This window comes from Oncorhynchus masou, chromosome 8, assembly GCF_036934945.1.
Source record: "Oncorhynchus masou masou isolate Uvic2021 chromosome 8, UVic_Omas_1.1, whole genome shotgun sequence".
NCBI classification, from domain to species: Eukaryota; Metazoa; Chordata; class Actinopteri; order Salmoniformes; family Salmonidae; genus Oncorhynchus; species Oncorhynchus masou.
This window is the reverse complement of record NC_088219.1, coordinates 16,589,266-16,604,381: the sequence shown is the minus strand read 5'-3', so window position 1 is coordinate 16,604,381 and position 15,116 is coordinate 16,589,266. Positions and strand designations below refer to the sequence as shown.

The window sequence follows — 15,116 nt, the reverse complement described above, 5'->3', positions numbered from 1 at the left end:
ACATGTAAGCTTTAACTGCTGGCTACTCTTCCTCCATGGCTTAACCCAGTGAGAGAAGGTCGTAAGTGCTTCCCTCAAAGCTGTCTGAGTTTAAACATATTTTATTGTACAGAAAGTGAATTGCTCAATCAATTGATAGTGACAGAATTAGATTGCTTCCCAAGCAAAGTCATTTTTTTGTCTTCTCGGATATAAGAGGTTGTAGATCAGCCTCTCAATGTCAAAGAAACGAAACAATGATATCCCCAATGATACAGATTGTTTCTAGCATAAAACATCGCGGACTAAAGTGATTTTATAGATCACTTTATATAATCGGATCCATTCTATTTTCTTCAACATCTTAAGATAACAAGGGGTAGGGCTGTGCTTTTTGCCATTCTCTTTAGTAAAAAGTAGGCATATGACATAACATAGCAGCCTAATTTCTTCTGTCAGACAGGTAGGCCTACCTCTTATTTCTTAAATAAGAAGATACAGGCTCCATCACAAAGCCCTCTTGCAAGTAAAGTCTAATAAAAATGAATATGGTTCAAATGAACTATGCCTACTTTCAGCACCATGAGCTGTTTCTGATTGATTGTGCCGTGGCTGCTGCTTCAAGTCTCAGCACCACAATGTAAGTTGCTGGAACATGGCTTATTATTTACCTCTGGTACATAGACCCACATAATGGGAAAGAAACATATAGTTTTTAATCAAATCTATTATAATAGCAAGCTATCAAAGTTTACCTCCGATCCTCCTCATCTTCACGCTCTCCTTCTCAAACTGAACTGAACAGAACATGGGCAAGATAGTCCATTTTTTGGACTCGGCCTAATAAAATATTATTTTTGGAAGAAGCCTTTGAGTCTCCTCCTGAACTACCAACATAGGCCTACACAGCACAGCATTGGTTAGGCAGTACACAAAAAAAGGTTTTGATCAGCAAGAACAGAGCAGGCCGGGGCTCAGGGTTGGAATATCCATTGCCGTGTGTAATGCCTCCTAGTTTTATTGACACCATCCCGGCAGCTATCTTAGAAATCTAACTGTGCTTGTCTGAGGATGCACTTCGTAGCCTATAGCAGGGATCATCAACTAGATTCAGCCGCGGGACAATATTTTTCTGGAGCGGATGGTCGGGTGGCCAGAACATAATTACAAATCATTTGTAGACTGCAAATTGACCACAAGAAGCCCAAACGGATATAATGTTTGACTAAAACATAATCATTTCAAACCTTACTTACATTTGTATATGATCACGTGTCTATTATGCGTGGAAATACTTGGGAACAGATTTCTTAAATTAAAACCACTTGGAGCTGATTTCCTGGTGTCTTTACAGTCTTCTGTCCAACAAGGAAAATTCCACACGCAAAAGAAAACTTGTGGGACCAAATAAAATGTGGCCCGAGGGCCGCCAGCTGGAGAACCCTGGCCTATAGGGTATGGGTCATTTGATTGAGACCATACTAAATAGCTTATAAGGGCACTCAAATAGCATGCCCAGTGGAGAATCATAGATGAGGGGTGGCATCGGGCACACATCTCCTTATAAGCAACTAATTCTAAAACACTGAGAAATATAGACATTTGATGCTCCCCTGGACAAGATAGAAAAAAATACTAAACACTCCTCTTGAATAAAATTGACTAAGCATGACCCTCCTTCATTTTCCTCCAGGCACCCATTTATGTCAATTTCAATCCATCTTTACTGTAAGCTTTCTTACAGTAGGTGTCAGGCAAGACTCGGTCAACAGCTTGTACATGTCACTATGCAAACTAGACTGAAACTAGCCTAGTTTTTACTAATGGTAAACAGGCAGTGTATTTTCACCTTACTCATTGATCTTTATGAACAAATTCAAATTGATTGCTATTTATTTCTATCCAATTTAAAGCCAGAATGGTATGATGTCTTATCCAGTAAGCAGATACATTGTTCTAGGTATCCTTCATCTCTAAGTCTATGGAGGGTCTTGTCAGTAATTGCAATGATGATTTGAATGCAAAGTTTGTGGTTCCATCTTTAAGACATGGTATAAAAATATGATCGCAGTGTAACCTCTTGACATCCTTGTCAGCGATTTGTCGTTGTTCATTTCATGATGATTCTGGTTGTAATATAGTGTTCTTTTTTTCTGTGGTTGTGAAAGTAAAAGTATTTCATACCTAAAAAATAAATAACTACAGTACCAATGAATGATTTTTTTTTTTTTTTTTTTTTACGATTTATTGAAAATATATACTGAAGAAAAATATAAATGCAACATGCAAAAATGTCTAAGATTTTACAGAGTTACAGTTCATATAAGGAAATCAGTCAACTGAAATAAATTCATTAGCCCTAATCTATGTATTTCACATGACTGGGAATACTGTTGGTCACAGACACCTTTGGTCATGTAGTGTATGTGGACATCTGCTCATCAAACATCGCATTCCAAAATCATGGGCATTAATATGGAGTTGGCCCCCCCCTTTAACAGCCTCCACTCTTCTGGAAAGGCTTTCCACTAGATGTTGGAACATTGCTGCTGGGACTTGCTTCCATTCAGCCACAAGAGCACTAGTAAGGTCTGGCACTGATGTTGGGCGATTAGGCCTGGCTCGCAGTCGGTGTTCCAATTTATCCCAAAGGTGTTCGATGGGGTTAAGGTCAGTGCTCTGTGCAGGCCAGTCAGGTTCTTCCAAACCAATCTCGACAAACCATTTCTGAATGGATCTCACTTTGTGCACGGGAGCATTGTCATGCTGAAACAGGAAAGTGACTTCACCAAACTGTTGCCACAAGAACCATGAAAAACAGCCCCAAACCATTATTCCTCCTCCACCAAACTACAGTTGGCACTATGAATTGGGGCAGGTAATGTTCTCCTTAGTTGATCAGGCTGTTGATTGGGGCTTGTGGAATGTTCCTCCCACTCCTCTTCAATGCCGAGTTAAATAAATAAGAAAAATGGCTGCACAAAGTTGCTGGATATTGGTGGCAACTGGAACACGCTGTCATACATGTCGATCCAGAGCATCTGGTGAGTATTCAGGCCAAGGAAGAACTGGGATATTTTCAGCTTCCAGGAACTGTGTACAAATCCTTGTGACATGGGGTCGTGCATTATCATGCTGAAACATGAGGTGATGGTTGCGGATGAATGACACGACAGTGGGCCTCAGGATCCCATCACGGTATCTCTGCATTCAGATTGCCATCGATAAAATACAAATGTGTTTGTTGTCAATAGCATATGCCTGCCCATACCATAACCCCACCACCACCACGGAGCACTCTGTTAACAACGTAGACATCAGCAAACCGCTCGCCCACGCGACTCCATGCACGTGGTCTGTGAGGCCAGTTGGACGTACTGACAAATTCTCTAAAATGACTTTGGAGGAGGATTCTGGTAGAGAAATTAAATTTAAATTATCCGGCGACAGCTCTCAAAACATGAGACATCTGTGGCATTGTGTTGCATTGTGTTGTGTGACACAACTGCACATTTTAAAGTGGCCTTTTATTGTCCCCAGCACAAGGTGCACCTGTATAATGATCATGCTGTTCAACCAGCTTCTTGATATACCACACATTCAGATTGGAAACATAGGATCAACACTTTACATGTTGCGTTTCTATTTTTGTTCAGTGTATTATCTTTGGTAATCCATTAGACATTCTGTTTTTCCAGGATGGAAGGAAGTACGTTGCTCTATAGCCACAGGAGGGATGAGCAAATGTTTAAACTGTCTTAAGAGGAGAGGAAACCCTGTCAGGTAACAATGTCCAGTGTTAATGTTTCACTTCAGGAAAGAAACCTCAAAAGAATGCTAGTACATTTCACTTATCTTGACAATCATAAATGAGCTTTTATACTTTGAATTACATGCATTTGTAAATAATTTTATTTGCAATTAATTTGGCCGTAATCTGAACTCAACAATGCACCTCATTATTTCATTGAAAATCATCACTCAAAATAACAAAATACACACGCTAGCACTGATACAAACAGGAAAGAACTGTTAACCAAACTTCAGACAAAAAAACTATTGGGGAGAAAACAATAACAGTGATCTACTGCTGAACACACCAGTGGAAGCTGGTGAGGGGAGGACGGCTCAATAATGGCTGGAACGTAGCTAATGGAATGGCATCAAACACTTCCATGTGTGTTGATGTAGTGTATTTGATACTATTCCGCTCCAACCATTACCACTTACCACGAACCCGTCCTCCCCAGTTAAGGTGCCACCAACCTCCTGTGTTACACTTCATGATCCATCTGCTTACTCTTCATCGGAATCCTGTAGCAGAGCCTTCTGGGAGCTGGATGTCTTTCTCATCCCGATCTCTATGTCACCTCCCTTCCCTGCACATCTTTGTACACAGCTGTTAGGACCAGAGAAGAAGAAGCCATAGGTGGAAGTTGGCTCATACTGGCAGTGAATTTACCCAAGCTATATTAATGTAATGACTTAGTTTATTTCATTCAAGTTAAACTGACATTTACATTTTAGTAATTTAGCATTCATCTTAAGATAGCTAGGTGGGATAACCACATCTCAGTCATAGTAAACACATTTTTCCTTAATAACATAGCTGTCAGCAAATCAGTGCTAGTAGGGATAAACTTAACTGACCTATTTGGAGACGGTATAAAAGCATATGGGTGAAACGTGGATAAAAGAAGATGCTCACCACCAGCCCATCCAGTAGTTGATGCCAACGATCAGCAGGGCCACAGCTAGATGCCAGCAGAAGCACATGGTGACGAACATGGTGTTATCGTGTGCCTTCAGATCCCACTGTACTCCGTTTAATGGGTACAGCACGAATCCAATCTGAAAGAACAAACACATATTTGCTCAGTTTTTCTCTGAGAGTGTGATTCATTAGATCGACTCGTTTGAAAATGAAAGTGTTTTTTTGGTGGTGGTTTGCTATTGTATTACCTGAAAGAACCAGGAGCCTTGCAGGATGGTTAGGCTGACCCTGAGCAGCTCCAGTAGGATGTTATCTCGCATGAACACCTCCAACAGGGTGCTGGCCGCCACACCAAACACTGCCACAAACAGCAGGGAGTGGATGTGGGTATCCAGAGGAGGGCGCATGTGCACATGGAAGTAAAACAGGAACCCTGGAGGGGAATGGAACATCCTGGAATATTAACACAACATGACGATAACATCGAGTCAGTGTCTACAGTTCAAAGAGCAGGGAAATATTATTTGTAATAACTATAACAATTATCCTGATGGTAAGAATACCTGCAAATTAAAATACGCCTCAAGTCTGCTAATGACTAGAGATGTACAATCAACCTTTTTGACACTGTACCTTCAATGAAAAAAGCCAGAGAGAGAGCAAGACGGTCAAGACCAAGTGGGACTGGAAGCGGTGACATACTGAGGACTTTAACAATTCCCCAGATGCCGAAGAAGAAGTACATTGTGCTGTGCTGCCAGTTCATCAGCTTCACCCAGGACTTAGTCTCTCTGAGGTACAGGTGGCCATGGGGCCCATCTGGCACAAACTGCTCTGCCATGATGCCTAGAGAATGACAGAACAACATCCTGGTCAAAGGTGGTTGAGAGATTCCATAGTGTAAAATCCTGAAAGAGAGAGTGGTACAAATAAGTTCACCAAGGAAGACACTCACCCACAAAGGCTAAGAAAATAATGAGTGCCCCCTCGATTAAGTCGATTCTGTTAAAGAACAGGGGCAGTTTTTGTCTTCCTTTCGGCTGACGCCTCCTCCAGCAGTGTCGGAGAGGGTACATCACTGACCAACACAGGCCTAACAGCAGAAAGCAGCTGCCGGGAAGGGCATGTCCCTTGAAGTTGGCCATCCTCCTGTCAAAACTGAAACATTTGAATTATGAATGATACATTAAATGAGAAACAAATCATAAACAAGTTGTTTTGTGATAATAGAAAGTACCACAGAGAGTAATTGTTTGAGCAACTTTACAATTTTCACAACTTTAATCAAATATCCAAAAAAGGTGCGTATGAGCTAAACGATGCAGATGGAAATGATTTTGTACTAGGTTTATTCAGTCATCCAGAATGAAAGTATATTTGTTTTTTTTATCTTGAGGTCAATTTAGAACACACATTGAGTCCTGGCAATGACTCCCATGTATCCGGGAGATAGATACCAGTCCTAAAGACATTTGTCTAGCAAATTAAAATGCAAATCCATTTGTGCAGTCCAAAAGAGAGCAAGATGGTTCGAGAGAACCTAGAGGTGCATAGTAAAGAGAGAGAGACCAAGGCAAGAAAATTTGTAGTTTCCAGTCATGTCAGATAATTGACCTAAAAAAAAGCACTTGTGTGATCATAGCAAATTTGAACTTTAATAAAAATGCTGTACTGAGTTGAATATGTATGTGCTGTTTATAATAGGTCATGTTTCTATGTTGTCTGTACTGTGGAAAAAAACAAGAGTTGGTTGTGCGGGTGATGTCCTTTAAGTCATGCTGGTGGGTTGTCACTTACTTATTAGGCATCACAGTGGGCTGGAGTTCCATCCTTTTTATTTTTTGGTTGTTGGTGTAATGTATTGTATACTTTTGGTTGGTTACTGTTTATTTTTGTTTCGACAGAGGGTGTGTGTGTGTGTGTGTGTGTGTGTGTGTGTGTGTGTGTGTGTGTGTGTGTGTGTGTGTGTGTGTGTGTGTGTGTGTGTGTGTGTGTGTGTGATCTAAAAAAGAGGAGTGGTAAGCTATCTGTCAGACAAGTTTTTCTCGACTGTTCGCCTTGCATTTGCTTTCAACATTGCATAAAAGATTGCCTTATTTTCTGTTCATTTTTCTGTTCTCATCACAATTAAAACTAAGAATTGTTGATTTTGAGTTTAATTTGAGTATTTCTCCTCTTCTGTCTGGTCCTATAAATTAAACCGTCAGACTTGTTGACATATGGGCTGTTACCGGATTAACACCAGAGACTTTATACCCTTACTCATCAATCATGAAAGAACACTGTTTTTCTCCACTATTAATAAACTGTATACAAAACAACCATAACAATCCAGAGAAAGTTTAAAATGTGCATACCTTGTTTGTTGTTACAGAGCAGTTGGACGTCTGCTCCCTCTCAAATCAGTGAATCCTGTTAGTTGTGATGAATTGCAATAACAGTAGCCTACCTGTCTGCACACTGTGCACACCTGCTCGTCTACCTGTATTGAAAGCATCATGTGACGCTGCTCTTGCTTGCTCTGCATGACTTGACTGCGACCAATGAGCACAGCCCCCAGGGTTCTAATTACAAATGGAAACACATGGTATGTTTATTTTAATGATGTATTTATGAAATTAATGTATTTTTTGTTGATCATTGTAGTGCATCAATGGAATTATGTGAGACACCTGCAGTGTTTATGCCTACTTCAATAGGCTAATAAATACCGGTTTCATATGGAAACAGTTTGATCTAGTAATATACAGTGCCTTCAGAAAGTAGTCACACCCCTTGATTTTTCCCCCCACATTATGTTGTGTTACAGCCTGATTTTAAAATGGTTTAAATTTAGATTTTTTTGGTCACTGGCCTACACACAATACCCCCTATCCCATTTTTTTTAAATTAGCAATTAATTATGAAAAGCTGAAATGTCTAAAGTCAAGTATTCGACCCCTTTGTTATGGCAAGCATAAATAAGTTAAGGAGTAAACATTTGCTTAACAAGCCACAAAATAAGTAGCATAGACTCGCTCTGTGTGCAATACTAGCCAATAATTTATAACTAACCCAAGATAGTTCAAACGGGTGCTTCAGCTTTACAGCCCCTGTGACATGTCTGGGTTACACCTTCTGTCTTTGATAATAGTGTTTAATGTGATCTTTGATTGACTACCTAATCTTTGTTCCCCATACATACAATTATCTGTAAGGTCCCTCAGTCGAGCAGCGAATTTCAAACACAGATTCAACCACAAAGACCAGGGAGGTTTTCCAGTGCCTCACGAAGAAGTGCAGCTACATTATTGGTAGATGGGTTTAAAAAAAAGAAGCAGACATTAAATATCCCTTTGAGCATGGTGAAGTTATTAATCACACTTTGGATGGTGTATCAATACACCCAGTCACTACAAAGATACAGGCGTCCTTCCTAACTCGGATGCCGGAGAGGAAGGAAACTGCTCAGGGATTTCACCAATGGTGACTTTAAAACAGTTACAGAGATTATTGGCTGTGACAAGAGAACTGAGGATGGATCAACAACATTGTAGTTACTCCACAATACTAACCTAATTGACAGTGAAAAGAAGGAAGCCTGTACAGAATAAATAATTGTCCAAAACATGCATACTGTTTTCAACAAGGTTATACTGCAAAGAATGTGGCAAAGCAATTAACTTTTTGTCCTGAATACATTTGGGGAAAATCCAATAAACCACATTACTGAGTTGCACCCTCCATAATTTCAAGCATAGTGATGGTTGTATCATGTTATGGTATGTTTCTAATTGTTTTTCAGGATAGAAAATAAACGGAATGGAGCTAAGCATTGGCACAATTATATAGGAAAACCTGGTTCAGTCTTCTTTCCGCCATATACTAGGAGATTAATTCACCTTTCAGCAGGACAATAACCTAAAACACAAAGCCAAATCTATACTGGAGTTGCTTACCAAGAAGACAGTGAATGTTCCTGAGTGGCCGCGTTACAGTTTTGACTTAAATCTACTTGAAAATCTATGGCAATACCTGAAACAACCAATCTGACAGAGCTTGAAGAATTTAGAAAATAATAATGGGCAAATATTGCACAATCCAGGTGTGCAAAGCTCTAAGAGACACCCAGAAAGACTCACAGCTGTAATCGCTGCCAAAGGTGCTTTTACAAAGTGTTGACTCAGGGGTGTGACTACTCATGTAAATGTATGTCAAATATTTCTGTATTTCGTTTTCAGTAAATGTGCAAACATGGCTAAAAACAGGTTTAAACTTTGTCATCATGGAGTATGGTCCTTAGATGGGTGAGAGAAAAAAAAACTGATTGAATAAATGTTTAATTTAACTTACACTCCTAACTATAACATTTTCCGCCAAGATAGAACTGCCAAAGGGGGCGGTGTTGCAATCTACTGCAGAGATAGCCTGCAGAGTTCTCTATTACTATCTAAGTCTGTACCCAAACAATTTGAGCTTCTACTTCTAAAAATTCACCTTTCCAGAAACAAGTCTCTCACTGTTGCCGCTTGCTATAGACCTCCCTCTGCCCCCAGCTGTGCCCTCGATACCATATGTGAATTGATTGCCCCCATCTATCTTCTGAGCTCGTGCTACTAGGTGACCTAAACTGGGACATGCTTAACACCCCGGCCATCCTACAAACTAAGTTTGATGCCCTCAATCTCACACAAATTATCAATGAACCTACCAGGTTCAACCCCAAATCAGTAAACACGGGCACCCTCATAGATGTCATCCTAACTAACTCGCCCTCCAAATACACCTCTGCTGTTTTCAATCAAGATCTCAGCGATCACTGCCTCATTGCCTGCATCCGTAATGGCCGGGGTATCCTGGAATGACATTGACCTCATCCCGTCTGTAGATGATGCCTGGCTATTCTTTAAAAGTGCCTTCCTCACCATCTTAAATAAGCATGCCCCTCTCAAAAAAGGTAGAACTAGGAATAGATATAGTCCTTGGTTCACACTAGACCTGTCTGCCCTTGACCAGCACAAACACGTCCTGTGGCGTTCTGCATTAGCATCGAATAGCCTCTGTGATATGCAACTTTTCAGGGAAGTTAGGAACAAATATACACAGGCAAGTTAGAAAAGCTAAGGCAAGCTTTTTCAAACAGAAATATGCATCCTGTAGTACTAACTCAAAAGAGTTCTGGGACACTGTAAAGTCCATGGAGAATAAGAGCACCTCATCCCAGCTGCCCACAGCTCTGAGGCTAGAAAACACTGTCACCACCGATAAATCCACTATAATTGAACATTTCATGGCTGGCCATGCTTTCCACATGGCTACCCCTACCCCGGTCAACTGCCCGGCACACTCCACAGCAACCCGCCAAAGCCCCCACCATTTCTCCTTTACCCAAATCCAGATAGCTGATGTTCTGAAAGAGCTGCAAAATCTGGACCCCTACAAATCAGCCGGATAATCTGGACCCTCTCTTTCAAAAAAATATCTGCCGAAATGGTTGCAACCCCTATTACTAGCCTCTTCAACCTCTCTTTCGTATCGTCTGAGATTCCCAAAGATTGGAAAGCTGCTGCGGTCATCCCCCTCTTCAAAGGGGGTGACACTCTAGACGCAAACTGCTACAGACCTATATCTATCCTACCCTGTCTTTCTAAGGTCTTCGAAAGTCAAGTTAACAAAAAGATTACTGACCATTTAGAATCCCAACGTACCTTCTCAGCTATGCAATCTGGTTTCAGAGCTGGTCATGGGTGCACCTCAGCCACGCTCAAGGTCCTTAACGATATCATAACCGCCATCGATAAGAGACATTACTGTGCAGCTGTATTCATCGACCTGGCCAAGGCTTTCGACTCTGTCAATCACAAAATTCTTATTGGCAGACTCGACAGCCTTGGTTTCTCAAATGATTGTCTTGCCTGGTTTACCAACTACTTCTCTGATAGAGTTCAGTGTGTCAAATCGGACAGTCTCTATAGGTGTGTCACAGGGTTCAATTCTCGGGCCGACTCTCTTTTCTGTATACATCAATGATGTTGCTCTTGCTGCTGGTGATTCTCTGATCCACCTCTACGCAGACGACACCATTCTGTATACTTCTGGCCCCTCCTTGGACACTGTGTTAACTAACCTCCAGACGAGCTTCAATGCCATACAACTCTCCTTCCGTGGCCTCCAACTGCTCTTAAACGCAAATAAAACTAAATGCATGCTATTCAATCGATCACTGCCCGCACCTGCCCGCCCGTCCAGCATCACTACTCTGGACCGCTCTGACTTAGAATACGTGGACAACTACAAATATCTGGGTGTCTGGTTAGACTGTAAACTCTCCTTCCAGACTCACATTAAGCATTAACCAATCCAAAGTTAAATCTAGAATCGGCTTCCTATATTGCAACAAAGCATCCTTCACTCATGCTGCCAAACATACCCTCGTAAAACTGACCATCCTACCGATCCTCGACTTCGGTGATGTCATCTATAAAATAGCCTCCAACACTCTACTCAACAAACTGGATGCAGTCTATCACAGTGCCATCCGTTTTGTCACCAAAGCCCCATACACTACCCACCATTGCGACCTGTACGCTCTCGTTGGTTGGCCCTCGCTTCATACTCGTCGCCAAATCCACTGGCTACAGGTTATCTACAAGTCTCTGCTAGGTAAAGCCCCGCCTTATCTGAGCACACTGGTCACCCGAGCAGCACCCACTCGTAGCACGCGCTCCTGCAGATGTATCTCACTGGTCACCCCCAAAGCCAATTCTTCCTTTGGTCGTCTTTCCTTCCAGTTCTCTGCTGCCCATGACTGCAACGAATTGCAAAAATCTCTGAATCTGGAGACTCACATCTCCCTCACTAGCTTTAAGCACCAGCTGTCAGAACAGCTTACAGATCACTGCACCTGTACATAGCCCATCTGTAAACAGCCCGTCTATCTACCTACCTCACCCCCATACTGGTATTTATTTATTTTGCTCCTTTGCACCCCAGTATCTCTACCTGCACATTCATCCTCTGCCAATCTACCATTCCAGTGTTTAATTGCTATATTGTAATTACTTCGCCACCATGGCCTGTTTATTTCCTTAACTTACCTCTTTTACACTCAGTGGAGTATTGCTGTTTTTAGGAGGACTTAGGCACAATTTCAGTTAATGTCTTACTTTCAGGGAGGTGTTTGCTGGAAGGGAGAGGCCAGTGTAAATGCCAGACTCAAATGAAATTTGCTCCCATCATCAATAATGTTTATTTCAGTCAATCAGATCAATCCAGATAAATATTTAAAGCATTTACTATACAGGTTTTTAAATACAAAATCATCACCCTGACTAGGCATAACAAAACCAACATTTTCAAGTGTTCTTCACTGTTACTATCAGATGTATTCCTTAGAATTGGCAATTAATTATTGCTAATAATTACACAAAAGTTGTGGTTATAAGTGTGGGGATCAGAGTATTGCACAGAAGAATTTCTTCTCCCGAAAGGGGTTCTCAGAGGATGGCACAGGGGTCACCAGTGGGTCCTCCTTGGCATGAGCCTCACAGAAGGCCATAAGATCAGCTGCTGCTTTGGACACCTGCACATATAAAACATGGTTCACAAAGACAAAGATAAAAGATTGGAGAGTGGGGAAAAAGACAATGTGCTCTATTTACAATGTAGTTACTGATAATCAACAGTTGATTCGGTAACAGGAAGAGATATAATCTACTACTGGTACTCCAGCGCAAATGCCCTGTAACCATTCGCTGCTCACCATCATTCTTTCAATGTTGACCTCCAGTTTCAGCTGTTCCACTGTCTTGCGAGCATCTGCAATCTTAGCCATGTTATTGGACATCCTGCTTCCTCTCGCTGTACCTCAGCCTGGTCCAACTGTTTGTAGATCATGTATTATGTTAATGCAAAATCACACTTTTCTTAAAATCCGCTACACGGGTAGTGCCATTTTCCATCATACATACATGCCAAAGAGATAGTGTGTAATGGTTTCATGTGCTTGTTATTCCTTCTGCTGCCTGGGTCTCAGCTGGAAGTGTTACAGTGAGGGCCTCAGAGGGAGAGGTGCAGGGAGGGGCATGCATAGGCAGCAGCATTACCCAGGGGGCACCTCACTTGTTTCTCTGTATCTGTATATGTATCTGTAAATGACATTTGCTTAACACTTATTATCCTTTAATGAGGATCGTACTGTATTTGTGATGATTAAAAGTAGCATTCATTCTCACATTGCATGTGAATAAAGAAAATAACAACCACCTCTCTCATCCCTCCATTTACAATGGCCAATTTTGTTGCTGGTAATCATGTAGCGGTTTGTCTCTTGATGACTGTTGCCCACTATGCCCATTCAGAGGGCAGTGAAACATCCAAACTTAACTGCAGTTTATTTTCTCAGTATTTTCTTTAATCGACAACTGACTGAACTGATGATGAAAACTAGTTTTGTTTTTGACATGAACATTTACATAACATGACCTGCACTTTAATGGACTGTACAACAAAAAATATGTAAAGCTTTAGAATTATTTGCCTATATCAGAACACAGCCAAATGTATGTTTTATTTACCAAAACACAATGCCACTGTCACTATGGTCTACAACACATAAACATCAACACAATTTAATTCAAAGAGTCTAATTAGCCACTTACCGCAAAAACAAGACAGACGGGTTGGTAGGTCCAGGGTTCTACAGTTGAGGTGTGATAGTTGAACAAGGCACACTCCACCCACTTAGAGTTCCAAATGGAGAGAGATTAGGGGTAAGATGGGGAGGAGTGCTTGAATAGGTTGCCTCCTCTTATAATTAGCTGTCTTTCTACCCCCATGTTGGGCTCAATGCAACAGTAGTAGCAGGCGACATGGGGTGTGACCTTCCTTTCTTTATAATTTGCTTATCATCAATTAGACTAGCATTTGATCTGTTTACCTTATACAACTAGATCGTTCTTTGGAAAGGAGATTGTAATTTTGTTGTAAAGGTTGTACTTTGTTTCTCATAATAATTTTTCTTGCAAATTTGGGTAATGCTTATTGGAGTTAATTATTTAAGCCAGTGATCTGCGTGTAACCAAGAGCCTTAGGCAGGACTGGTGTCATGAGAGATACGCCCAGTGGTTGTTTTCCCACATACTCCCACAACAAATATGTACCTGCAAGATTACACAAGACTCTACACATTTTATCTGTTGGGATTGAAGGATGGAGTGTAATACGGAATGTTTAATACCATATAGCTAGCCTATTATCATAATTCATTGTGCGGCTAGGGATCCTGACAGTCTGATATAGCATGTGAAGTGAAATCTCTCAAGGTGCAGTTACAGTAAGCTCCCAGTAACTCATAGTACTGCCTGGATTGTCAGTATCTCCAGCAGGGCTTGCAGGGTTGCCAGACAACAGCAGGGGGCACAGTGGCTGCCTCATAGTTGAATGCCAAGCTTCTCATTAGCAGGTGTTTTCCTGCATTAATTGGTCGTCTCACTGCAAGTAGTGGGCTCCAACCAGCTAGCCCTTCTACACTAACCCTTTATCTGCTGCTGGGGCAGAGGTGGATAGTTTGCCCACAGAAATGTGTTCTGTTAAATGGTGATTTTTTAATTGAATTCATGTTATTTTATGAAACTTTTACTCTAGAGTCTAGACCAGGGGTACTGAACTCTGACCCTACGAGGTCCGGAGCCTTCTGGACTTCTGTTCTACCTGATAATTAATTGCACTCACCTGGTGTTCCAAGTCCTGTGTGGCTCAGTCGGTAGAGCATGGCGCTTGCAACGCCAAGTGTCGTGGGTTCGATTCCCGCTAGGGCCACCCATATGTAAAAGTAGTGGCCCCAGCCGACTTGTAAGTCGCTTTGGACAAAAGCGTCTGCTAAATGGGATATATTATTTATATTATTATTAAGTCTAAATCAGTCCCTGATTAGAGGGGAACTGGCTTCGAGGTCCAGATTGAAGTTTGAGGGGTCTAGACCATGGTGTAATGATATATCATACCATGTATGGAAGTTGCCACAGAGGGCCAAGCAGCTGGTGAGTCATTAAGATGTTTAGAGGTTAAGTAACAGCAGTTTATGTACACTTGTTGATGATATAATTGTTCTGGGCTCGGCCTTTGTGCAGCTCACCGGAGTTGGATGTGACCTGGAGGCACCAACCTCAGTTGAAGACCATTTTCCAGCCCAAGAACTACATGCACTTTTTTTGCTATATAAATGAACTCTTATTATCATGTTTTATTATTATATATTGTGCTAAAATCTATACTTCACATTGAACTGAATGAATTCTGCAGACGATAATGACGGCCCATTGTCAGACACTAACTTGTTCAGATTACACCTGAGACTATTCTGGTGCATTTTAAACTTGTTTTCTTTGCTGACTGGCCATTTCCCTTAACATTTAGTCAATGAATACATTCAAAACACATTTTT

At 41.3% G+C, this 15,116-nt stretch overlaps 2 protein-coding genes across 2 annotated transcripts; both read right to left on the bottom strand.

The window, feature by feature from the left end:
• Positions 1–3,873: 3,873 nt before the first annotated feature.
• Positions 3,874–7,176, bottom strand: LOC135544234 (transmembrane protein 45B-like). Its single transcript, XM_064971693.1, has 6 exons — positions 7,051–7,176; positions 5,649–5,851; positions 5,327–5,539; positions 4,942–5,126; positions 4,688–4,830; positions 3,874–4,378 (listed from the first exon to the last, which is right to left on the bottom strand). Exons 2-6 carry the CDS (start codon positions 5,836–5,838, stop codon positions 4,276–4,278), a joined length of 834 nt encoding a protein of 277 aa, XP_064827765.1. The 5' UTR covers positions 5,839–5,851; positions 7,051–7,176; the 3' UTR covers positions 3,874–4,275.
• Positions 7,177–11,962: 4,786 nt separating this feature from the next.
• LOC135543886 (guanine nucleotide-binding protein G(I)/G(S)/G(O) subunit gamma-8-like) lies at positions 11,963–13,420 on the bottom strand. The gene is made up of 3 exons (XM_064971201.1): positions 13,333–13,420; positions 12,435–12,553; positions 11,963–12,254 (listed from the first exon to the last, which is right to left on the bottom strand). Exons 2-3 carry the CDS (start codon positions 12,516–12,518, stop codon positions 12,126–12,128), a joined length of 213 nt encoding a protein of 70 aa, XP_064827273.1. The 5' UTR covers positions 12,519–12,553; positions 13,333–13,420; the 3' UTR covers positions 11,963–12,125.
• Positions 13,421–15,116: the final 1,696 nt, after the last annotated feature.